The 27,501-nt window shown below is 44.0% G+C and overlaps 1 protein-coding gene across 2 annotated transcripts in view; it reads right to left on the reverse strand.

Annotated features, from left to right (window-relative positions):
* Window positions 1-27,501, reverse strand: part of RASGEF1A (RasGEF domain family member 1A) — a 588,936-nt gene that overhangs the window by 56,573 nt on the left and 504,862 nt on the right. The window contains exon 1 of one of the 2 annotated variants that reach the window (XM_068255489.1): window positions 813-1,043. The exons of the other annotated variant lie outside the window; for it this stretch is intronic. Within the exon in view, the coding sequence (XP_068111590.1) occupies window positions 813-836 (24 nt within the window). The 5' untranslated portion in view covers window positions 837-1,043. Of the gene's footprint in view, window positions 1-812; window positions 1,044-27,501 lie in introns of those variants that run through there. 2 annotated transcript variants of the gene reach the window in all.

The raw sequence follows: 27,501 nt of genomic DNA on the forward strand, positions 1-27,501 counted from the left end.
TGAGGACAGCCCTGCACTGCAAAACTTCAGGGAAAATATACAAATCATAACAAATTCCAATCAACAAACAAAAACAATGCAAGTATGGGCTTCCTACAGGTGCCCAGTAATGATGCACTCTTGATTGTAAGTGTAAACTCAGGGCATACATATACTTTGAATGAATGGTTTAGGACGGTGGTCTCTCATATTACAAATATAATTGGTAAGATTGTATAATTAATGGGCACCTTAAACCTAATAAGGTGCCCATTAACGGTACAATTTTTTCATCAGATGCAATCTTTCGATGCAATTTGTATGATAGAACTGTACAGAATCCTGGACAGTAAGTCGAAAATCGATGTAAAATAATTCTATGGTCCATTGGAACAGAAAATTGAATCGATACAAATGTTGGTTTTTACTATCGAATCGGAAAAGAGAAAATGGGGAAAACCAATTAATCATTACCTTTCCAATTACATTTGATCGTAAAAATCTTGTCAAAAGATCACATCTGATGAAAAATTGGTACCATTGATAGGCAACTTAAGATAGCCTGGTACTGTTTTGAAGAGACACAGAACGTGGTCATTTCCAAAATGAAACATTCCCTAGGTAAGTATTTCTCAGAGTGGTCTGGAAACCATGGACAACTGCTAGCTCTATTCTACTCTGATATGCCAAAAACGTGTAAATATAAAGTACAGGAAATATTGAAGGAAGCAGCTCTCCCTCCAGCATGATAGAATATCACATGATGAAATCAGATAAGACGTCCAAAGAGCCCCACACCCAAGACCCCGGACTGTCCCCAGCTGGCATCTTACCCTCATCTTGGGCACCATGCACATAGGCGCTGCTGGATGCAATCAGACAGCACAGGAGGATGAAGGATGCTCCAGCTTCTCTGGCTATCCCTGTTATTACTCCAGAACTGCGTGTTCCTTCCCGCCAGGCAGCCTGTATAATAGAGCCAGAAGGCTGGCTGCTCCCTTGTACAGCGTGTGACGGCGCTATGTCCAGCCTTTGCTCGCAGCTCCAGCAGCACCCAAAGCTCTCATCCGAGCGCTGCAGAGTGCCTGGAGTTTTATGTAGCTAAATGCCGTCTGATCCGGCAGCCCCGCCCCCTGCCTTATATGGCAGTACAAGTCACACTGTACAACAGGTTACGCTAGGCTCGCTGCCCGCCCACTCTCTGCACGGTGACAACACTGACAGCTTGCTGTCACCTCACTGGTCACTTCTGTGCTCAGGTCTGCTACGTAGGGCAGGACGTTTGGAAGCCTCATACATGAGGGGGCATTCCCAAGAAAATGTAAAATAAGCTTCTATAAATACACAAATGTATTATCCAGATTATAAATTAGATTGTGTGTTCCCTGAAAGAGGCATTAGGTGAGGTGTAACCCAGCATAGAGAGGACTGAGGTATAAGGAGGCATGAAGTGAGGTATAATTAGGCATAGAGAGGACTGAGGTATAATGAAGCATGAGGTGAGGTATAATGAAGCATAGAGAGGACTGAGGTATAAGAAGGCATGAGGTGAGGTATAATGAGGTGAGGTATAATGAAGCACAGAGAGGACTGAGGTATATTGAGGCAGGAGGTGAGGTATAATGAAGCATAGAGAGGACTGAGGTATAATGAGGTGAGGTATAATGAATGATAGAGAGGACTGAGGTATAAGGAGGCATGAAGTGAGGTATAATGAGGCATAGAGAGGACTGAGGTATAATGAGGCGAGGTATAATGAATAATAGAGAGGACTGAGGTATAAGGAGGCATGAAGTGAGGTATAATGAGGCATAGAGAGGACTGAGGTATAATGAGGTGAGGTATAATGAATAATAGATAGGACTGAGGTATAAGGAGGCATGAAGTGAGGTATAATGAGGCATAGAGAGGACTGAGGTATAATGAAGCATGAGGTGAGGTATCATGAAGCATAGAGAGGACTGAGGTATAATGATGCATGAGGTGAGGTATAATGAAGCATAGAGAGGACTGAGGTATAATGAAGCATAGAGAGGACTGAGGTATATTGAGGCAGGAGGTGAGGTATAATGAAGCATAGAGAGGACTGAGGTATAATGAGGTGAGGTATAATGAATAATAGAGAGGACTGAGGTATAAGGAGGCATGAAGTGAGGTATAATGAGGCATAGAGAGGACTGAGGTATAATGAAGCATGAGGTGAGGTATCATGAAGCATAGAGAGGACTGAGGTATAATGATGCATGAGGTGAGATATAATGAATCATAGAGAGGACTGAGGTATAATGAAGCATAGAGAGGACTGAGGTATAATGAGGCATGGGGTGAGGTATAATTAAGTATAGAGAGAACTGAGGTATAATGAGGCATGAGCTGAGGTATAATGAAGCATAGAGAAGACTAAGGTATAATGAAGCATGAGGTGAGGTATAATGAAGCATAGAGAGGACTGAGGTATAATGAGGCATGAGGTGAGGTATAATGAAGCATAGAGAGGACTGAGGTATAATGAGGTGAGGTATAATAAATAATAGAGAGGACTGAGGTATAAGGAGGCATGAAGTGAGGTATAATGAGGCATAGAGAGGACTGAGGTATAATGAAGCATGAGGTGAGGTATCATGAAGCATAGAGAGGACTGAGGTATAATGAAGCATAGAGAGGACTGAGGTATAATGAGGCATGAGGTGAGGTATAATTAAGTATAGAGAGAACTGAGGTATAATGAAGCATGAGGTGAGGTATAATGAAGCATAGAGAAGACTGAGGTATAATGAGGCATGAGCTGAGGTATAATGAACCATAGAGAAGACTGAGGTATAATGAAGCATGAGGTGAGGTATAATGAGGTGAGGTATAATGAAGCATAGAGAGGACTGAGGTATAATGAGGCATGAGGTGAGGTATAATGAAGCATAGAGAGGACTGAGGTATAATGAGGTGAGGTATAATGAATAATAGAGAGGACTGAGGGATAAGGAGGCATGAAGTGAGGTATAATGAGGCATAGAGAGGACTGAGATATAATGATGCATGAGGTGAGGTATAATGAAGCATAGAGAGGACTGAGGTATAATGAAGCATAGAGAGGACTAAGGTATATTGAGGCAGGAGGTGAGGTATAATGAAGCATAGAGAGGACTGAGGTATAATGAGGTGAGGTATAATGAATAATAGAGAGGACTGAGGTATAAGGAGGCATGAAGTGAGGTATAATGAGGCATAGAGAGGACTGAGGTATAATGAAGCATGAGGTGAGGTATCATGAAGCATAGAGAGGACTGAGGTATAATGATGCATGAGGTGAGGTATAATGAAGCATAGAGAGGACTGAGGTATAATGAAGCATAGAGAGGACTGAGGTATAATGAGGCATGAGGTGAGGCATAATTAAGTATAGAGAGAACTGAGGTATAATGAAGCATGAGGTGAGGTATAATGAAGCATAGAGAAGACTGAGGTATAATGAGGCATGAGCTGAGGTATAATGAACCATAGAGAAGACTGAGGTATAATGAAGCATGAGGTGAGGTATAATGAGGTGAGGTATAATGAAGCATAGAGAGGACTGAGGTATAATGAGGCATGAGGTGAGGTATAATAAAGGAAAGAGAGGACTGAGGTATAATGAGGCATGAGGTGAGGTATAATGAGGCATAGAGCAGACTGAGGTATAATGAGGCATGAGGTGAGGTATAATGAAGCATAGAGAGGACTGAGGTATTATGAGGCATGAGGTGAGGTATAATGAGGCATAGAGCAGACTGAGGTATAATGAGGCATGAGGTGAGGTATAATGAAGCATAGAGAGGACTGAGGTATAATGAGGCATGAGGTGAGGTATAATGAAGCATAGAAAGGACTGATGTATAATGAGACAGGATGTGAGGTATAATGAGGCATAGAGAGGACTAGAGAGGACTGAGGTATAATGAGTCATGAGGTGAGGTATAATGAGGCATAGAGAGGACTGAGGTATAGTGAGGCATGGGTTGAGGTATAATGAAGCATAGAGAGGACTGAGGTATAATGAGGCATGAGCTGAGGTATAATGAACCATAGAGAAGACTGAGGTATAATGAAGCATGAGGTGAGGTATAATGAGGTGAGGTATAATGAAGCATAGAGAGGACTGAGGTATAATGAGGCATGAGGTGAGGTATAATGAAGCATAGAGAGGACTGAGGTATAATGAGGTGAGGTATAATGAATAATAGAGAGGACTGAGGGATAAGGAGGCATGAAGTGAGGTATAATGAGGCATAGAGAGGACTGAGATATAATGATGCATGAGGTGAGGTATAATGAAGCATAGAGAGGACTGAGGTATAATGAAGCATAGAGAGGACTAAGGTATATTGAGGCAGGAGGTGAGGTATAATGAAGCATAGAGAGGACTGAGGTATAATGAGGTGAGGTATAATGAATAATAGAGAGGACTGAGGTATAAGGAGGCATGAAGTGAGGTATAATGAGGCATAGAGAGGACTGAGGTATAATGAAGCATGAGGTGAGGTATCATGAAGCATAGAGAGGACTGAGGTATAATGATGCATGAGGTGAGGTATAATGAAGCATAGAGAGGACTGAGGTATAATGAAGCATAGAGAGGACTGAGGTATAATGAGGCATGAGGTGAGGCATAATTAAGTATAGAGAGAACTGAGGTATAATGAAGCATGAGGTGAGGTATAATGAAGCATAGAGAAGACTGAGGTATAATGAGGCATGAGCTGAGGTATAATGAACCATAGAGAAGACTGAGGTATAATGAAGCATGAGGTGAGGTATAATGAGGTGAGGTATAATGAAGCATAGAGAGGACTGAGGTATAATGAGGCATGAGGTGAGGTATAATAAAGGAAAGAGAGGACTGAGGTATAATGAGGCATGAGGTGAGGTATAATGAGGCATAGAGCAGACTGAGGTATAATGAGGCATGAGGTGAGGTATAATGAAGCATAGAGAGGACTGAGGTATTATGAGGCATGAGGTGAGGTATAATGAGGCATAGAGCAGACTGAGGTATAATGAGGCATGAGGTGAGGTATAATGAAGCATAGAGAGGACTGAGGTATAATGAGGCATGAGGTGAGGTATAATGAAGCATAGAAAGGACTGATGTATAATGAGACAGGATGTGAGGTATAATGAGGCATAGAGAGGACTAGAGAGGACTGAGGTATAATGAGTCATGAGGTGAGGTATAATGAGGCATAGAGAGGACTGAGGTATAGTGAGGCATGGGTTGAGGTATAATGAAGCATAGAGAGGACTGAGGTATAATGATGCATGAGGTGAGGTATAATGAAACATGAGGTGAGGTATAATGAAGCATAGAGAGGACTGAGGTATAATGAAGCATAGAGAGGACTAAGGTATAATGAGGCATGAGGTGAGGTATAATTAAGTATAGAGAGAACTGAGGTATAATGAAGCATGAGGTGAGATATAATGAAGCATAGAGAAGACTGAGGTATAATGAGGCATGAGGTGAGGTATAATGAAGCATGAGGTGAGATATAATGAAGCATAGAGAAGACTGAGGTATAATGAGGCATGAGGTGAGGTATAATGGAGCATAGAGAGGACTGATGTATAATGAAGCACGAGGTGAGGTATAATGAAGCATAGAGAGGACTGATGTATAATGAAGCATGAGGTGAGGTATAGTGAAGCATAGAGAGGCCTGATGTATAATGAGGCAGGATGTGAGGTATAATGAAGCCCAAAGAGCAGACTGAGGTATTATGCGATGCATAATAGAGAGGGCTGGGGTATAATGAGACATGAGTTGAGGTGTAATAAAGGAAAGAAAGAGGCTTGAGGTATAAGGAGAACTGCGATGTAAGGAAACACACAGAGAGAGGTCTGGGGTATAATGAGGCATGTGGTTAGAATAGTAAAGCAAAGAGAGGGCTGAGGTATGATGAAGCATGGGTGTAACAATCAACCCTGCGACCCCTGCCATTGCAGGGGGCCCTGAGGCTTTGGGGACCCCTCCTCCTCCATCTCCCCAACCGCACGTACAGCCAATTAACAAGAAAAAAACAACTCCCTATTCCCTTACAGAAACTGTGTGCAGGAGCATGTGTAATGTTTTCCATCTTACAGACACTGCTACACAGCAGAACACTCTCTGCTGCCATTTGCCAGCTCCCAATCATGTAACCCGGATGGTGTTACTGGACTATGGTGATATCATCTTTGCAGTGGGGCCCTATTAAATCTACTTATGCCTCTGTGATGAGGGGAGGTATAATGAATCACAGAGTGAGGACTGGGGTACAATGAAGCAGAGAGAACAGACTGAGGTATGAGATATTAGGTGACGTATAACGAGACATTGAGGGGACTGAGAAATAATGAGATATTAGCACAGAGGACTGAGGTATAATGAGGTTAGGTATAATGAAGTACAGAAAGGACTGAAGAGAGGCCTGAGGTATAATGAGACATGAGGTGAGGTATACAGAAGCACAGGGAGGACTGAGGTACTGTATAATAAACCAAAGAGAGAGAGGATCGAGATGTAATGAGACATGAGGTAAGGTATAATGAAGCACAGAGAGGATTGAGACATGAAACATGAGGTGAGGTATAATGAGACATGAGATGAGGTATAATGAGACATGAGGTGAGGTATAATGAAACGCAGAGAGAATTGAGAGATGAAAAACATGAGGTGGGGTATAATGAAGCACAAATAACTGAGGCGTATTCAAGTGTGAGGTTTGATGGAACTTGAAGTATAATGAAATGAAGATTGAGGCTGGGTGCACACATAGCAGAAACGCTAGCGTTGCGGAAAACGCTGCATTTTTGTCGCTAATGGAAGTCTATGGGCCGCAGGAGAAAATACATATAAAAAACCCATATGCATTTTCAAAAACGCTGGTTTTCTTGCATAATATGCAAAAACGCATAAAAAAAAATGAAAAAACGCATCAAAAACGCACATAATGAAAGTCAATGGGATTGAAATGGTATGCGTTTTTCATGTTTTTTTTTATTGTTTTGAGATGTATTTCCACTTCCGGTTGTCTTCCTAGTGATTTGCATAAATCAAAATATTAAAACGCTTACAAAACGCATATGCAATTTGTAAATGCGAACCGCAAACGCACTAAAACGCATGCAAAACGCTTGAAAAATGCATCTGCTGTAAAAAAAAATCACTAACACAAACGCACCAAACACACACAAAAAACACACACACAAAAAATATATGCACATGACATAAAACACAGCCTTTCATGTTATGTTATGTGTGCACCTACCCTGAGGGTGAGGAGGGACAGGGAGATGTGCAATGACAAGATGCGCAGAAAAGACAGTGTTATAGTAACGAGGTGGGCATGAGGTGAGGTATGAAGCAGGGACAGCACTGAGGTATAATAATGCATAAGTGGTAAAGCAAGATAAAGGCCAGAGAGGACTGAGGTACGCTGATCGATGGGGTGACATGTAATGATACGTAAAGGAGCGAGGTGTAATGAGACAAAAGATGAGGTTTAATAAAACATGCTGAGTGATGAGGTATATAATGAGGCATGGGATAAAATATGATTAAGAACAGACAGAACAATGGAATATTGAGGCAATTACATATAATGAAAATATGATTCACAAATTGAGTAAATACAGCTGGAAGAAATGTTTTTGGGACGTGTCTTCATTTCAAGCTGCAAAGCAACAAAATGTGAAATGTTGGAGTTGGGTGGTTTTGTTTTATAGCCGCTATATGAGGCATGTCTGCCCCCATGTTCTCTAGCCCTGGAAAACCTTAGTAAATCTAGTCTAATGATGCTGTAATCATATTAGTGGCTATAGACTTTCCACTTCCCAATCAAATATGGTGTGTCCCTAACAGCATCCAGCCAGAAACATTCCTCCCAGCTGCTCACAATTAAAACATCATAGTAAACTAGAAGAGAGTGAAGAAATTACGCTTGCTGTGATTGGCTAGTATTTTATTTCAAAAGTCTGTATATGTTTCCAAACTCCTTCTTTTCCCCAAAATATGTTATTTATTTACAATGAGCAGCAGTAAACTATGTGCTGTTATATAAAAAGTGGCCACGCCCTAATGGTCCAATTTTTTTTTTAGCAAAGAACCGTTTGAGCGATCAGATAGTTGTAAACAGGTTGACAGAAAATAAACGCTGTTGATATCCCAAATCAACTGCAAATTATTCTAAAAAAGGTGTTTTTCTAATCGATTGTGATGGACAGGAAGTGCAGATTGATGGTGTCAATCCATGTATTACAACATTTTATTTCTGATTGCATTTATCCGATCACTCGATTCTTGGCTAAAAATTGGACTGTTGGTGGCCAGCTTAAAGCGAACCAAGCACCATTTTTAGCACCCAGGGCATCACAACTTTAAATATGCATGCCAACAATGTGGCTCATTAATAAAAAAACCTTCAACTTTACCTCTTTTTTTACATTTAAAAGTTTCAAGCAGATAAGGACTGATGTCATTATTTTATTGCACACATTATCAGAGAGCAAACAAAAGCTTTCATCAGCAGAGGGCTGGGTAGATAGGACACTATGCTTCTAAGGCCCGGTTCACATTAGCGGTGGCCGTCCGGAATCGCCGTGCCGGAGCCGGACCGCTTGCAGAACGGACGGAACGGACGCACGGCAATAGCAATGAAAGCCTATGCGTCCGTTCACATGCGTCCGTTCTGCCGGACCGGAGCCGGACCGGATCCGGACCGGATCCGGACTCCGGCGTCCGTTCCAACATGCGCTATTTTTTGGTCCGGCTCCTCCGGCAGCCGTATCCGGAGCGGAGCCGGACTGCACCATCCGGCCAATACAAAGCAATGAGAGCCGGAGAGCGCACAACACACTGGCTACAAAAACCGGACGTTCTACCCCACTTCCTATGCATTTTGGATGGGGACCACATGGGCCAAGCGTTCAAAGAGTGGGGCAGCAGCGATTTCATGCTGGAGCTCGTTTTGGCAGCAACATGTCTGATGTCTGATAACGAGGAGGCGAACAACAGGAAGGAGAGAATTCCCTGGTTTACGAGTAAAAAATGCCTGGATCCATGGTCCCAACTGCAGTCTCTGTATCCACGGATGGTCTCCACACGTCCACCTGTCTCCAACAATGACCCCAGACCCTTCTGCTGACCTCCCAGACCCCAGGTATTTACAGGATGGTATCTCCTTAAGAAACCGGATCCGGACCGCAACCGTGTTCACACCGCACGGAAACCGGATGCAAACGGACCGGATCCGGACCGGATCCGGATAGGAACCGTACGGATCAGGTCCGGTCCGGCTCCGGTGCGGTCCGGACATCCGGTGCGGTTTTGACAAAACCGCAAGTGTGAACGGGGCCTAAGAGTTTAGAGAAGTCACATATGCTGTCTTCACACCTTCCCTTGGATAAATAATGGGCAGCTAGAAGGGGGGGGGGGGGGGGTGAACATGGCAGCTCCTATAGCTATTAGAAACCAGGAAAAAAAGTGGTGGTTGGGTACCTTTAAAGCGGTATCGTCACCATAAAAATCAAATTTCAACAGCAACTGGTCTGAGTGTATTAAGTGATAAAGATGCTAATCCTGCATTCAAAACTTTCAAAACTTTTTCTGCTGTTATGATTTGGAGTTATCACATACTTAACCATTTATGCCTCCAGGACGTAGTATCTACGTCCAGGAGGCCACGTGCGCATCCGCGCGCTCCCGCGGCCGATCGCGCGCGTGCACGCGCACTCCCGGCCGCGGATTCGGTAGCCCAGGAATCAATGTATCAGGCTATGGTGCCCGATCACTGATTCCTCTCCTCCGCTGAAAAAGCGACAGCTTCTCTCGGAAGCTACGCTTTTTCTGAAGCTCTGTCCCTCTAAGCGTACATTGTACGCTTAGAGTGACGTCATGTAAACAAAATCGAGATTGCCATCTTGTGGCCAAAAAGTAAAACTACAAGTAAAAATATAAAAACATTACAATACACAAATATTTCCCCAAATAAAACACTATTTATATCCCACCCTCCCAAAAATGCCCACATAAAATGTTTAATAAAAAAAAAAAAAAACATTACTACAAAAAAAAAAAAAAACACAAAAATATTTACCTAAGGGTCTAAACTTTTTAAATATCTATGTAAAGATGAAATATTTCTCTCTATTTTTTTTTTATAAGCTTGTAAATAGTGATGCATGCAAAACGGAAAAAATGCTCTTTTATTTCCAAATAAAATATTGTCGCGATACATTGTGATAGGGACATAATTTAAACGGTGAAATAACCGTGACATATGGGCAAATACAATACGTGGGTTTTAATTATGGAGGCATGTATTATTTTAAAACTATAATGGCCGAAAACTGACAAATAATGAAATTTTTCATTTTTTTTCTTATTCTACCTGTTAACCACTTGAGGACCACAGTCTTTCTACCCCTTAAGGACCGGCCACTTTTTTTCCATTCAGACCACTGCAGCTTTCACGGTTTATTGCTCGCTCATACAACCTACCACCTAAATGAATTTTGGCTCCTTTTCTTGTCACTAATAAAGCTTTCTTTTGGTGCTATTTGATTGCTCCTGCGATTTTTACTTTTTATTATATTCATCAAAAAAGACATGAATTTTGGCAAAAAAATGATTTTTTTAACTTTCTGTGCTGACAATTTTCAAATAAAGTAAAATTTCTGTATACATGCAGCGCGAAAAATGTGGACAAACATGTTTTTGATTAAAAAAAAACCATTCAGTGTATATTTATTGGTTTGGGTAAAAGTTATAGCGTTTACAAACTATGGTGCAAAAAGTGAATTTTGCCATTTTCAAGCATCTATGACTTTTCTGACCCCCTGTCATGTTTCATGAGGGGCTAGAATTCCAGGATAGTATAAATACCCCCCAAATGACCCCATTTTGGAAAGAAGACATCCCAAAGTATTCACTGAGAGGCATAGTGAGTTCATAGAAGATATTATTTTTTGTCACAAGTAAGCGGAAAATGACACTTTGTGACAAAAAAAAAGAAAAAAAAAAAGAATCCATTTCTTCTAACTTGCGACAAAAAAAAATGAAATCTGCCACGGACTCACCATGCCCCTCTCTGAATACCTTGAAGTGTCTACTTTCCAAAATGGGGTCATTTGTGGGGTGTGTTTACTATCCTCGCATTTTGGGGGGTGCTAATTTGTAAGCACCCCTGTAAAGCCTAAAGGTGCTCATTGGACTTTGGGCCCCTTAGCGCAGTTAGGCTGCAAAAAAGTGCCACACATGTGGTATTGCCGTACTCAAGAGAAGTAGTAGAATGTGTTTTGGGGTGTATTTTTACACATTCCCATGCTGGGTGGGAGAAATATCTCTGTAAATGACAATTTTTTCATTTGTTTTACACACAATTGTCCATTTACAGAGTTATTTCTCCCACCCAGCATGGGTATGTGTAAAAATACACCCCAAAACACATTGTACTACTTCTCCCGAGTACGGCGATACCACATGTGTGGCACTTTTTTGCACCCTAACTGCGCTAAAGGGCCCAAAGTCCAATGAGTACCTTTAGGATTTCACAAGTCATTTTGCGGAATTTGATTTCCAGACTACTCCTCACGGTTTAGGGCCCCTAAAATGCCAGGGCAGTATAGGAACTCCACAAATGACCCCATTTTAGAAAGAAGACACCCCAAGGTATTCCGTTAGGAGTATGGTGAGTTCATAGAAGATTTTATTTTTTGTCAAAAGTTAGCGGAAAATTGATTTTTATTGTTTTTTCACAAAGTGTCATTTTCCACTAACTTGTGACAAAAAATAAAATCTTCTATGAACTCACCATACTCCTAACGGAATACCTTGAGGTGTCTTCTTTCTAAAATGGGGTCATTTGTGGGGTTTCTATACTGCCCTGGCATTTTAGGGGCCCTAAACCGTGAGGAGTAGTCTGGAAATCAAATTCCGCAAAATGACCTGTGAAATCCTAAAGGTACTCATTGGACTTTGGTCCCTTTAGCGCAGTTAGGGTGCAAAAAAGTGCCACACATGTGGTATCGCCGTACTCGGGAGAAGTAGTACAATGTGTTTTGGGGTGTATTTTTACACATACCCATGCTGGGTGGGAGAAATAACTCTGTAAATGGACAATTGTGTGTAAAAAAAATCAAAAGATTGTCATTTACAGAGGTATTTCTCCCACCCAGCATGGGTATGTGTAAAAATACACCCCAAAACACATTGTACTACTTCTCCCGAGTATGGCAATACCACATGTGTGGCACTTTTTTGCACCCTAACTGCGCTAAAGGGCCCAAAGTCCAATGAGTACCTTTAGGATTTCACAGGTCATTTTGCGAAATTTGATTTCCAGACTACTCCTCACGGTTTAGGGCCCCTAAAATGCCAGTTCAGTATAGGAACCCCACAAATGACCCCATTTTAGAAAGAAGACACCCCAAGGTATTCCGTTAGGAGTATGGTGAGTTCATAGAGGATTTTATTTTTTGTCACAAGTTAGTGGAAAATGACACTTTGTGAAAAAAACAATAAAAATCAATTTTCCGCTAACTTTTGACAAAAAATAAAATCTTCTATGAACTCACCATACTCCTAACGGAATACCTTTGGGTGTCTTCTTTCTAGAATGGGGTCATTTGTAAGGTTACTATACTGCCCTGGCATTTTAGGGGCCCTAAACCGTGAGGAGTAGTCTTGAAACCAAATGTCGCAAAATGACCTGTGAAATCCTAAAGGTACTCATTGGACTTTGGGCCCCTTAGCGTACTTAGGGTGTAAAAAAGTGCCACACATGTGGTACCGCCGTACTCAGGAGAAGTAGTATAATGTGTTTTGGGGTGTATTTTTACACATACCCATGCTAAGTGGGAGAAATATCTCTGTAAATGACAATTGTTTGATTTGTTTTACACACAATTGACCATTTACATAGAAATTTCTCCCACCCAGCATGGGTATGTGTAAAAATACACCCCAAAACACATTATACTACTTTTCCTGAGTACGGCGGTACCACATGTGTGACACTTTTTTGCAGCCTAGGTGCGCTAAGGGGCCCAACGTCCTATTCACGGGTCATTTTGAGGCATTTGTTTTCTAGACTACTCCTCGCGGTTTAGGGCCCCTAAAATGCCAGGGCAGTATAGGAACCCCACAAGTGACCCCATTTTAGAAAGAAGACACCCCAAGGTATTCCGTTAGGTGTATGGCGAGTTCATAGAAGATTTTATTTTTTGTCACAAGTTAGTGAAAAATGACACTTTGTGAAAAAAACCCAATAAAAATCAATTTCCGCTAACTTTTGACAAAAAATAAAATCTTCTATGAACTTGTCATACACCTAACAGAATACCTTGGGGTGTCTTTTTTTCTAAAATGGGGTCACTTGTGGGGTTCCTATACCGCCCTGGCATTTTACGGGCCCAAAACCGTGAGTAGTCTGGAAACCAAATGTCTCAAAATGACTGTTCAGGGGTATAAGCATCTGCAAATTTTGATGACAGGTGGTCTATGAGGGGGCGAATTTTGTGGAACCGGTCATAGGCAGGGTGGCCTTTTAGATGACAGGTTGTATTGGGCCTGATCTGATGGATAGGAGTGCTAGGGGGGTGACAGGAGGTGATTGATGGGTGTCTCAGGGGGTGGTTAGAGGGGAAAATAGATGCAATCAATGCACTGGGGAGGTGATCGGAAGGGGGTCTGAGGGGGATCTGAGGGTTTGGCCGAGTGATCAGGAGCCCACACGGGGCAAATTAGGGCCTGATCTGATGGGTAGGTGTGCTAGGGGGTGACAGGAGGTGATTGATGGGTGTCTCAAGGTGTGATTAGAAGGGGGAATAGATGCAAGCAATGCACTGGCGAGGTGATCAGGGCTGGGGTCTGAGGGCATTCTGAGGGTGTGGGCGGGTGATTGAGTGCCCTAGGGGCAGATAGGGGTCTAATCTGATAGGTAGCAGTGACAGGGGGTGATTGATGGGTAATTAGTGGGTGTTTAGGGTAGAGAACAGATGTGAACACTGCACTTGGGAGGTGATCGGACGTCGGATCTGCGGGCGATCTATTGGTGTGGGTGGGTGATCAGATTGCCCGCAAGGGGCAGGTTAGGGGCTGATTGATGGGTGGCAGTGACAGGGGGTGATTGATGGGTGGCAGTGACAGGGGGTGATTGATGGGTGATTGATAGGTGATTGACAGGTGATCAGTGGGTTATTACAGGGAAGGACAGATGTAAATAATGCCCTGGCGAATTGATAAGGGGGGGTCTGAGGGCAATCTGAGCGTGTAGGCGGGTGATTGGGTGCCCGCAAGGGGCAGATTAGGGTCTGATCTGATGGGTAACAGTGACAGGTGGTGATAGGGGGTGATTGATGGGTAATTAGTGGGTGTTTAGAGGAGAGAATAGATGGAAACACTGCGCTTGGGTGGTGATCTGATGTCGGATCTGCGGGCGATCTATTGGTGTGGGTGGGTGATCAGTTTGCCCGCAAGGGGCAGGTTAGGGGCTGATTGATGGGTGGCAGTGACAGGGGTGATTGATGGGTGGCAGTGACAGGGGGTGATTGACAGGTGATTGACAGGTGATCAGTGGGTTATTACAGGGAAGGACAGATGTAAATAATGCCCTGGCGAATTGATAAGGGGGGGTCTGAGGGCAATCTGAGCGGGTAGGCGGGTGATTGGGTGCCCGCAAGGGGCAGATTAGGGTCTGATCTGATGGGTAACAGTGACAGGTGGTGATAGGGGGTGATTGATGGGTAATTAGTGAGTGTTTAGAGGAGAGAATAGATGGAAACACTGCGCTTGGGTGGTGATCTGATGTTGGATCTGCGGGCGATCTATTGGTGTGGGTGGGTGATCAGTTTGCCCGCAAGGGGCAGGTTAGGGGCTGATTGTTGGGCGGCAGTGACAGGGGGTGATTGATGGGTGATAGGTGATTGGCAGGTGATTGACAGGTGATCAGTGGGTTATTACAGGGAAGGACAGATGTAATTAATGCACTGGTGAATTGATAAGGGGGGGGGGGGTCTGAGGGCAATCTGAGCGTGTGGGCGGGTGATTGGGTGCCCGCAAGGGGCAGCTTAGGGTCTGATCTGATAGGTAACAGTGACAGGTGGTGATAGGGGGTGATTGATGGGTGATTGATGGGTAATTAGTGGGTGTTTAGAGAAGATAACAGATGTAAACAATACATTTGGGAGGTAATCTGACGGCGGGTTTGCGGGCGATCTAATGGTGTGGGTGGGTGATCAGATTGCCCGCAAGGGGCAGGTTAGGGGCTGATTGATGGGTGGCAGTGACAGGGGGTGACAGGGGGTGATTGATGGGTGATAGGTGATTGGCAGGTGATTGACAGGTGATCAGTGGGTTATTACAGGGAAGAACAGATGTAATTAATGCACTGGCGAATTGATAAGGGGGGGTCAGAGGGCAATCTGAGCGTGTTGGCGGGTGATTGGGTGCCCGCAAGGGGCAGATTAGGGTCTGATCTGATAGGTAAAAGTGACAGGTGGTGATAGGGGGTGATTGATGGGTGATTGATGGGTAATTAGTGGGTGTTTAGAGGAGAGAATAGATGTAAACAATGGATTTGGGAGGTGATCTGATGTCGGATCTGCGGGCGATCTATTGGTGTGGGTGGGTGATCAGATTGCCCGCAAGGGGCAGGTTAGGGGCTGATTGTTGGGTGGCAGTGACAGGGGGTGATTGATGGGTGATTGATGGGTGATTGATGGGTGATTGACGGGTGATTGACAGGTTATCAGGGAAGATAGATGCATACAGTACACAGGGGGGGGGGGTCTGGGGGGGGGTCTGGGGAGAATCTGAGGGGTGGGGGGGTGATCAGGAGGGGGCAGGGGGCAGGGGGGGGGGTAAAAAAAAAATAGCGTTGACAGATAGTGACAGGGAGTGATTGATGGGTTATTAGGGGGGTGATTGGGTGCAAACAGGGGTCTGGGGGGTGGGCAGGGGGGGGTCTGAGGGGTGCTGTGGGCGATCAGTGGGCGGGGGGGGGCAGATCAGTGTGTTTGGGTGCAGACTAGGGTGGCTGCAGCCTGCCCTGGTGGTCCCTCGGACACTGGGACCACCAGGGCAGGAGGCAGCCTGTATAATACACTTTGTATACATTACAAAGTGTATTATACACTTTGTAGCGGCGATCGCGGGGTTAACATCCAGCCGGCGCTTCCGTATGGCCGGCGGGATGTTACGGCGGGTGGGCGGAGCCAGTTGCCGGGGGAAGCGCGCGTCATCAATGACGCGATCGCTCCCCCGGCATGCCTAAAGGACGCGCCGCCTGAAGGCGTATTGCGGTCCTTTAGGCGTCCACTTTGCCGCCGCCCATGGGCTGTGGGCGGTCGGCAAGTGGTTAAAATGCATTTACAGTAAAGTGGCTCTTAGCAAAATGTACCCCCCAAAGAAAGCCTAATTGGTGGCGGAAAAAACAAGATATAGATCAGTTCATTGTGATAAGTAGTGATAAAGTTATAGGCTAATGAATGGGAGGTGAACATTGCTCGGATGCATAAAGTGAAAACGACTGAAGGCTGAACTGGTTAAGGAACACTGGACCTTTAGTAGTCGTGCCAAAGAATTGCATGCTGGGGGTTCTTTTTATCTATAATCTATTCCGCCTCTTCCCTTTATTTCCCTGTCAGCTGCTTATCTGAAACCTAATCCCCTACTCAGGGCTGGTGCACACCGAGCGGCTTTTTGGGCGTTTTCAGATCCGCTTGCGGCTGCGGATCTGCTTGGTCAATGTATCTCAATGGGGTGGTGCACACCAGAGCGGCAGGCGTTTTGCAGAAACGAAAAATGCCTGGGTGAGGCATTTTTTGGATTTCGGATGCGTTTCTGCCTCAATGTTAAGTATAGGAAAAACGCAAACCGCTCTGAAAAACGGCACTTCAGAGCGGTTTTGCCGGCGGTTTTGTTACAGAAGCTGTTCAGTAACAGCTTTACTGTAACAATATATGAAATCTACTATACTGAAAACCGCAGCAGCAATCCGCAAAACGCTAGCAAAACGCCTCATAAAAATAAAAAAAAGCGTTTAAAAATCTGCTAGCATTTTGCGGATCTGCTAGGGGGTTTTGGTGTGCACCAGCCCCTTACTTGTGTTTACAAGCAAGGCTGAGGTGACTCAGCAATTGGAGGAGACAAGAAAAAAAGTAAAGGGCAGAAATGACATCACGAGTTAGCCTTAACTGTGGGCAAAAGACATGGCCCCCACCAGGAACAGAATTCTCATAATTTACTATATAACGTTCACTGAAATCAAAACGTGGACAGTACAATACATGTGTTATGTAAGTATATCAAGTATTTATCTACTTATATATGTGTTTTTTTTCCCTGGCATAGTATGGCTGATCCTACTGCTTTAAGTGAAATAATTGGTACAATGGCATGGCAATCACACCAGTTCTGGGTGTCTAGGTTTTCTAATCCATCCTAAATATAAAACTGTGTTCTAATGATTTTAAAACAAAACTCCAGGCTGAATCTAAAACAATAGTCTTCAGTCTAGCAGTGAATTCATGCAAAGACTCTAAAACTGCAACACCAACATAAAACTTTATCAAACATTTAAAAAGTGTGAGTGAGGTATTTCTGAAATAACAGCCTTTTTGTTCCAGCAGCTGTGCCCTTGCCTTGTTCTCACACTGTGACTGCTGAATGTGACAGCAGTTTTCTATGGGAGAGTATTGTGGCCAGTGACACCATTACATCAGAGTAGGTCAATATTTATCCACGCTCTATTTCTAAGACTTTCAAGAACTACAGTACAGAACTTACCGACTCATCTTTTTTCAGCACAGTCCTTTTTATTTCACCACTGGTCCAGTGTTACATAAGCTTGTTTATGCTTTTCTTGAGAATTTATAAACACAGAATAAAATGTTATGTTGGAGGGTGTTGAATAGATGACACACAATGGCTGTACTAAAGGTGACCATACACTAATAGATGTCCACCAGATTTAACTGTCAGATCACTACCTCTCAGATCAAATTTGATCTAAACAGGAATCAAATCCTTCTATGCTCTGTACACAGATTTTCATAAATTTCAGCATGAAATCTGTAGAGATGCCACAAACGCCGGCCCCCTGGGTGTTTTCAGTAGAGCTAACTCCCACTTGTCCACTGGCGTGGCATGCCTCCAGGGGCGTAGCAATAGGGGTTGCAGAGGTAGCGACCGCATTGGGGCCCTTGGGCCAGAGGGGCCCCGAAGGGCCCTTCCTCAACTACAGTATTAGCTCTCTATTGGTCCTGTGCTCATAATAATCACTTCTATAGATACTTTGAATAGTGGTAATCATTAACAAACTGTTCCCCATCCCCTTCTTGCACCTCTGACACTGTAGTTGCCATTGGCAGGTTTTGGTGCACCGTATCAATTGCTATGTATAGAGTGCTTGGGGGCCCCATTGTAAAACTTGCATCGGGGCCCACAACTCCTTAGCTATGCCACTGCATGCCTCCCCTGGTATTTTATGTCCATGCAGGTCCGCTTCTAGGTAAACTGGCACCCTGGGGCAAAAAAAAAAAAAACAAGAATCCCCCTAGGCAAAAAGCCTCCCATCCGTCCCTCCCCCCTTCCCGTTTAGATGGCAGCCAGGCTTCAAGAACACTCCACATTCCCCCCTAACTAAAGTGGAGAGACGGGAGAGTGAGCAATTAAGCTTGACTCACCAGAACAGAGTCAGGCAGGAACAGTGTCAGACTGGGAGCTGGTAAAGCTGAGGGAATCCACTTGCTGGCCAATCAGCAGTAATCAGGTGTTGCTGCTCACAGTAAAGACTTGATACAGATTTCTATTGGCAGTGATAACACAGGGTTTCTGCTGCTTGGCCAGCAGGTGGATTTCCCCCTTTTACACCTCCCAGTCCGACACTGGGCAGTTAGTCCCCTGGTCCGGTCCAGCCAGCATCAACAACGTCAGGGCGCTTCTTCTCCTTGCAGACACTGTCCATGCCTGCGTCACATGGGAGGATCACCGCGCTCCATCTGGCCACATGTATGTAACACACACAGCCAGGGAGCCATGGAGACCCGGACGCTGTCACCACTACCGCCAGGAGGAGGGATCAGGTACGTGTATGGTCTGAGGTCTCGGCATTCCGACGCATGCACCACTAGCACCCTTTTGCAGTTCACATATACAAAAGTCATATGCGTTTTGTATGCATTTTCCATGCGTTTTTATATATCCATTTATGCAAATCACTTGGAAGACAACAGGAAGCGAATATATAGTAAAAAAAAAAATATTTTTGGGGAAAAACGCATATAAAAATGCATGAAAAACGCATATCATTGCGTTCCCATTGAATTTCATTATGTGCGTTTTGGCAGCATTCCTACATAATATGCAACAAAACCAGCATTTTTGAAAACGCAGCTTTGAAAATGCATAGAAAACGCATATGCATTTTTTCCTGCGGCCCATAGACTTTCATTAGAGGCAAAAACGCAGCGTTTTCCACAATGCTAGCGTTTCTGCTATGTGTGCACCCAGCCATAAACTCTTTAGGGTTTTTATTGCGCTTCCTGCGCCCCTATCTGTGAAAACTTCCTTCGCCAGGACAGAAAGTTGATTTATACTTGCAATAATACAGTGATAGAAAAAAAAAGAAGAATTCTTTGTATTTTCTTTGTAGCGTGCAGAAAGGTTAAAACAGCCACACACTCACGCCTGTACAGAGTTCAAAAGTCTTATGGCTAAGGGAAAAAAAGTGTTCCTATGCCTTGTGGTCCTGGTGGAGATGGCCTGAAAACTCCAACCCAATGGGAGCTGTCTGAAGAGGCTGCCTCCGTAGAAGCGCTCATTGCGCGAAACAGCCGTAAGGCTTTCACGCCCAGCACCCACCATACTTGCATCCAGATACTTTCCAGTATGTGACTTGTTTGTTTTTCACTATACTCTATCAATATGATGTACACCTATATGGAATTCCAAAAAGCAGTTCATAGCAGTGCCGGCGTTCTCTCTTCTCTCTTTGGCTGACCCTCTTTTGTTTTGTATCAGTCACTGGCGGAAGAGCCGGCAAACCAGACCAGGATGGACGATACAGAGGACTGACTCAATGGTGAGTAGAAGGACCTCAGAATTTCCTGGGCCATACCGAACTTCTTCAGTTGGCAAAGGAAGAAGAGTCTTTCCTGCGCTTTTTTTTGGGTTGAGATGGTGCTGGACCCAGGACAGGTCATATTCAGCCGGAGTCCTTCTTTATCCTTCCCTAACAATAATGAATAATTATAATATGATGTGGAAGCAAGGGAACATTTACATTAGAGGCAATTATATTTTGAAGCTGTGTATACTGAGGGTAATGTAAAGGGCACACCAGATGACTCATAATGTTGGCGGAGAGAACATGTTTTTCCTACTTTACTGAGTCACTAAATGTTTTGATTCTCAGGCTTTTTGTAAAAGTAATTTATGTGAATTGCCTTTCAGAGATAGTACAGTAAGATTTACTCAGATACTTTAGAAATGTTTAATAGGAACCAGGGCCGGATTTGTACTCTTTACCGCCCTAGGCCACTGTCCCCAGCCGCCCCCCTTCAGTATAGGTAGCGAGATGACCCCTCCCTCCTTCCCTCTAGTGTAGGTAGCCTTATGACCCCCCCAGTATAGGTAGCCAGATGACTCTTCCCCCTCTTTCCCTCCAGTATAGGTAGCCAGATGACTCTCTCTCCCCCCCCCCCCCCCTTTCTCTCCAGTATAGGTAGCCAGATGACTCCCTTAATCCCTCTTTTTCCCAGTGTCACTCATTTTTCTGCTTATCTCCAGTCCATAGCTGCCGGCCACAATGCAAATGTGCACAGAGAGCAAGGTGGCTGCTGCACAGGCAGCTAGCAGCAGAGTACTTGCAATGCAGCATTTGCAAACTTGCAAATGCTGCACCAGTTTAGCCTGCTGCTTTGGTGCCCCTGCTCCTGTGGTGCCCTATGCCATGGCCTTGGCCTTGGCCTAAATCCGGCCCTGATAGGAACATAAAAAGATAGTTGAACAAGAACATACAGCAACATGGCTGGCCAGTTCTCAGTAAACTGCAGCAGCATGTCCATACAAGATTCTGTCTTCCCCAGAACTAAGTACACAATTCTATATTTGAGCTACACTTTGTGGATCCCTCACTGTCTCTCTGGGCCCAGAGCCAGCGCACTATTCACTGCAATTTCAGTTATATTACACTCAGGCACAGGCAAATACAGTAAGAAGAAATGGAGAAAGGGTCAGGATTGTGCTGGAATGGTTTATACTGAGTAACGGTATTTCCAGCACAAAGTCCATTGCCTCTAATTCATGAGTCACTAGCGCTCCCTTCCTAATACAGCAATCCTGAATTTTAGTTCCAAATCCACCTGACACCCTTGTTTGCATTTGTCGTATGTATCGACCTACTGTATATAAATAAATGTATTACTACTTACCTATACTTGCCTATAAACAAGTGTTTATACTTCACATGTGGACTCTGCATTACTTATTGTAAGGCTACTCTCACACATGACAGAATTGCGTTTTTGCAAATTAGGGGTTCGCCGCACATCGAATGCAAGTCAATGGCATTGCATTTGTTATGTGCTTTAATGCAAATTGTCCCATCCCAAGATGTATACCGTACTTATTTCTTTAGCATGGAACGTGCAAACCACATACAATGCAAGTCAATAGGAATGCGAATCTTTGCATTCCAAATGCTAAAATTAGCATGTGAATGCAACAATTTACATTATGGTAATTAGTAGGTCAGTAGTAACAACACTTCCCAAAAAAACAAGCAGGCTCTCAGCATGCCCCTCTCGAAAACCCACAGGAAATAGACGGGAGGGACAGGAAGTTATAGCTTAAAAAAACTGTGAATTTTTACACTCAAAAAGTGTAACTGTCAGGCATAAAATCAAAAATCAATTCTTTATTTTTATCTGGTAAACAAGTAATAAGGATGCTAACCGGGCAATCCAAAAGTTAAAATCACTATTACTTTTCTTGTTGATAAATGATCATTCCCCAGTTTACTTGACTCTTATTTGGTACACACAAAATTTGGTACACAAAAAGGAAGTTGCAGGGCATGCTAGTGTGGCCAATTAAGAAGGAACTACTATTTATGCCTACTATATAAGGCTCATTGCACACCAAAACCGCTAGCAGATCCTCAAAACGCTAGAGGATTTTGGAGCAGATTTCAGAGCGATTCTAGGCATGTTTAGAGACGTTTTCTAAACATGCCTAGCATTTTCTGGAGCGTTTTTGTGTAGCAGATTACAAATATTGTTACAGTAAAGCTGTTTTCTGAACAGTTTCTGTAACAAAAACACCTGGAAAACCACTCTGATGTTGCGTTTTTCAGAGCGGTTTGAGCTTTTCCTATACTTTACATTGAGGCAGAAATGCTTCTGCAAACCGCAGAAGTGCTGCAGGACCCATGTTTGCGGTTTCCTGAAAACCGCAAACCGCTGGTGCACACCAGTCCATTGAAATACATTAGCTAAGCGTTTTCCAAGGTGGAAGCGGTTTGCGGATCGCTTCAAAAACCGCTCGGTGTGCACCAGGCCTCAGATGGGATTGCAGTTTATAGTGATTGTATTTATTGTCTATGAGCATGTATACAAATGTTGTTTTATCATTTGCATAGACATACAGCTCTGGGCAAGCACAGCTATAATGCTGGGAATACACCATGGGCTTTAATCACAAAAGAGTGCTAACCCTTAGCACGGCCGTTTTCGCGTGAATTTTCGCATTGCGCGTGCTAACGTTTTTTTTGCGCCAAAACGATATCGATTTTGCGTTTGCGCGCGAAAACGTTATTGTTTCGCGCAAAAATTCACGGTCGCGCGCAATGCGAAAATTCGCGCGAAAACGGCCGTGCTAAGAGTTAGCACTCTTTTGTGAATCAAGCCCCATGAGTTTTTTCCGCAGATAGATGGCTCAATAGATAATTTCCAACAGGTCCAAAATCTGATCGATTTCTCATAGAAATTAATGAAAATCGTTCAGAAAATTGATTGGACAGTAAATCTGCTGAAAAAATCTCATTGTGTATTCCCAGCATAAAACACTTTTTACAAAATGCCGTTCCAAAAATAATACTATGTGCTTTTATAATTTGTTAATTTTATTTATAAAGCACCAACAAGTTGCTCCCTAGATTTGAACTCAGGATGCTCTATTGTTATGTCAGTGTGCTCTGCTGATGAGCCACAGCACAGACTATATAGAAATACTTGTTGCCTTCCAGAAGTGCAGTTTCTGGACTTGATTTCTCTAAACAGACTTCCTTTGCATTAATGAGTGCCCACAGCTGCTGTGCAACTCAGAGACTCAGAACACATTTAAGCACTTCCTGGTTTATAGACCATGCCCAGTTCATCAAGTTGGTGTCCTGTGATTCTTGGCTCCCTGTTACCTGTATCTTTTCCTGAATCCATTCCTACCTGCCCTGTGATACTCTGCTCGCTTGATTTCCTCATGACCTGGATTGTTGTCTGACTTCACTAGGTATCTGCCTATCCTGGTCTCTGCGTGTTTTGGACCATTGTTTGATTGCTACCTACCCTATGACTTTGGCAATGGTTACCAGTCTGCTTTCTGCCTGCACTCTCCCAGTGGTATCGCCCTTTATCACTGTCACTGATGGGGCAATTCTAGGAGTCATGATCTTGTGGCGGCAAAGCAGTCTACAGGTGGAGGCCCATCATCACTTGCGGGGTGCTCTGGTGAAGAACTGTAGCCATTTAAATTCCATGACCTGGGAGAGGCCATGACTACCCTCAGTGCAGTGGTCAACAGGTTACCTGAGAACCCTGACTCCATTACAGCCTCAAAATCAAATGGTAAGTCTTCATCATGTTTTCTGTTATTTTAAATGGAGAAGCGTACAGCCAACAGTGCATCTACCCTGCATTCGGGGGAAATGCAGCACAATGGCCTAGTAGTCCTATCTGCCCACATGACTATATACCTCCTTAACACTAACCACTTCAAATTAGGGTTTGGTTGGTCTCTTTAACTTCTTTACCATGCAGAGGTCAGCTACTTTGTTGCAGTACTTTATAGTATGCAGAATGCTTGCCTTAGGATATTGCAGCTACCTTTTCAAATTCAAACCTGCAACAATGTTGGAAATATAAGGTTGGTATCCACAGCAACATAGTTTCAATTTTGTGTTGCTTGTCAGTATTGATCTCCATCCTGTGGGAGTCACTGTTGGGCCCCAATGCTGAGCAAATGTGTTGCTAGGCATTGTTTGAGTGACAAAGTGGAGTGGCTTCTGCAGGCCGGCTAAGGAGAACAATGGACTGGGTTGCTGATTGTCGCAACCCTGAAGCGAGCTAGAAAAAAAAAAGTACTCACCTAAGAAGAGTGACTGCTCTGGATCACATAGAGCCTGCCTGGTCCTCCTTCCCTCATTCCTCTGCTGTTCCCCATTCAAAATTGTTACCTTTCGGACTCCTCAGAAGGCTTTAAAATCACTTGCATCCCTGAGTGCTTCTGAAGACCGGCACATTCGTACTGCGCATGCCTGGACTTGCACTAGCGCAGTACGAAGCCACTTTGCCTTTGGTAGTACGGAAACCGCTCTGAATCGCAACGCAAGGAAACTGCAACCAATTCACGTCAATGGAGTAGTTTCCATTGACGCAAATTCACCTACGTGATCCGGCACGATGCGGGGGAAATTTATAGATAGCATGCTGCAGCAGCACGCATCCGAGTCCTCATAGCTGCCGATGGGAAGCCGCATTCAGTTGTAAAGAAGTACTTGCGGAGGGATGCGAGGTGATGCAGTGATCGTCTCGCATCCTAAACGCAAGTGGAAATGGGCCTTAAGTGACCTTGGGAGATCTCAGGGGACAATTGTTAATGCGCTAGCCAATTAATGTATGTTAATCATATATCATTAAAGAACACGTAATGTGGTATATCTTCTAGAGTTGAGTTGTGAAGATAACATTTTGGTACATGTGTATTAGAAAATGCAAATGGTGTGCTTTATAAGATTTGTTGCTGTCAAAAGGAAAATAAAATGCATCCTAGAATGCTGGCAGCCCTGCATTATCACTTGCCAGTCTACAATCCTCAGTGATAGTATGATGTGGGCTTTCTGAGCCAGTCAGCCTGTGTCACGGCTCAGGTGTTACCCACCACAGGGAGTCTACAAATCACTATAGCCCCAGTGTCACAAATAAGCAATTAGAAATGATGACATCACACAGCACTAATGTAAGTCACAGCAATTACAATGGCACAGCATCAGTGTTACATGTGTAAAAGTCATTATTTCAAATCTGTTCTCTTCCTGCGAGCTGCTTTTTTGTTTGAACGTATGGAGAAAGCCTGGGATTTCACATAGGGGGAGATTCAGCCCACAAGGTTTACGTAGGAGGGAGATGTGGGGGCGAGAAATTAAAGAACCTCAGACTGAGCTTTTTATCTTAAATGGCAGCACAGTGTTGTTCAGTGTTATTGGAAAGAGGAACTGGCCGTTTCTCTGTAGTGAAACAGAAATCTTCCCATGACAGGGGAATTCTCAGTACATTTCTTGTGTTGGGTTTATTTGCTGCAGATCAGGAATTACAAAACTTTCCAGAACTCATGATATGACATCACAAGGCCTTCAGCTAGTGTGGCACGTTACCTGGGATCAGATGGAAATTCCTGAATTCATTACTTGCATTGTATGTACTCATTTGTTGCCAGTTAGGTGATGATATTATGCCTTTTGACTAATATTTGGTATTGGTAAACTGTTGCAAACAATCCTAACAGCAGTTCATATATCACAATGACTAGACAAATTACCCCTAAAGAGCACCTGTCATAAGCCAGGAGTTTGCTGAGCAGGAGGTCTCCTGTTTTTACCAGGGAGCTGTCTGTTACTTGAAGGTGCTAGGTCCTGTCTGTTTATGGGGTGCTGTCTGTTGCTGGAGGGCTCTCATGAGGTGCTGTCTGTTAGGCCTGGTCCATACAGGCATTAAACTCGACATTTGGTATTCAAGCACTGTTGATTCAAATGAATGGCCAACAATTTTAAACTGTGGTACCAGTTTTTCTCCATCCACGTAAAATTGTTATGCCTACATTAGAAAATACACAAGCAATTGTTTGTTGTGAACAAATAGGGGTTAATTCACTAAGAGAAATAGCGTGAGTCACTTGACAGGCAGCCTATTGGGCCAATCAGAGTGTGGGGATTACGCCCTTTAGGGCCAGTTCACACCGATGGCAGTCGGCTTCGGGCGGCCGGAAGCCACGTCATCCTGTGACTCTCGTTCAGGGGACGGCGGTACGGCAAGATTTGGCTTCCGCTCACGTCAGCGGTTTTCAACCCCGCGAGGGGACATGAAGCCGCGGCGGCTAGGCAACCCTGGACGTAAGCAGTGGAAAATAAAAGGGTTATTAATGATTAGAGATGATCATTACCACTACAATAAAGGGCTAGTGTAGTGATTGGTGTACAAGGCTCCATGTGGGCCCTTTAGGTCTAGGAGCCCTGGTGTGGTCACAGCCTCAGGGTCCCCCACAGGGACGTTTCTTGGGCAGTGTAGGCAGGGCAACCGCCCTGGGTGCAGACTGGCAAGTTAAAAGAGGGGACACAGGCAGAAGGACATAACAGCTAGGGAGCTGGCGACGTGCGGTTCAGCCAAATGGAAGAAGAAAGATTATCAGCGTGATCATTTTCCTTGACTCCTGGGCTGCCTGCGTCTGATGTCAAGTCCACCATCACGTCACCACCGTGTGATGACAACTAATGTCCCGTAGCGGTACTGCAGGCTGTCAGTGTACGGCGCCCATGGAGGAGTCTTGTGACCTGTGACTGTCCCTAAAGACCTAAAGTCCCTAAAGACCCCCCAGTCCACGGGGGTGGGGGTGGTGGAGGGGATGGGTTGCACAATTTTTTTTTTATTTTTTTTAATATCCTCGCCCTGGGTGCAATTTAGACTAAAAACTGCCCTGGTCCCCCATTGCTACATCACTAAGTGTCACCAGGATAGAATAAGTGGCCAGTGGGGCCATGTTAGTGAAGGAGGAAAAGGTCTAAATCTTACTCCATAAAAAGCTTGACACAGGCTCACTTTAATGCAGAAGATGGCAGTCATACCTTTCCTTTTTAATATTGGGAACAAAGTTCAGGCTTGCTTTAAACATAGTGGCTTACCCAAAATAAACTAAAAACTTGAAGTGAACCTCCAGACTAAAAATCTACTCAGCAGCACTGAAAAGGCTTGGTGCTTGTTTAACAGGTTTACAGCATCAGAACTTTGTTTTTCATACCCAAGCCTAATTTTTAGCTGCTTAGAAGCTAAGGGTCTGTTTCCACTATACGCCGATTGGATGCAGAAAAACTGACTACAATGAATGTCTATGGACCTGTTTTCACTAAACGCAATTCTTCCGATGCAGATTTTCCCATAGGCATTCATTGGCGTCCTTTTATTTTTTATTTATTTTTTTTTTTTCTGCATCTAATCTGCGTGTAGTGAAAACAGGCCTTAAGCTCC

The sequence above is a fragment of the Hyperolius riggenbachi genome, chromosome 10 (assembly GCF_040937935.1).
Source record: "Hyperolius riggenbachi isolate aHypRig1 chromosome 10, aHypRig1.pri, whole genome shotgun sequence".
Lineage (NCBI taxonomy): Eukaryota > Metazoa > Chordata > Amphibia > Anura > Hyperoliidae > Hyperolius > Hyperolius riggenbachi.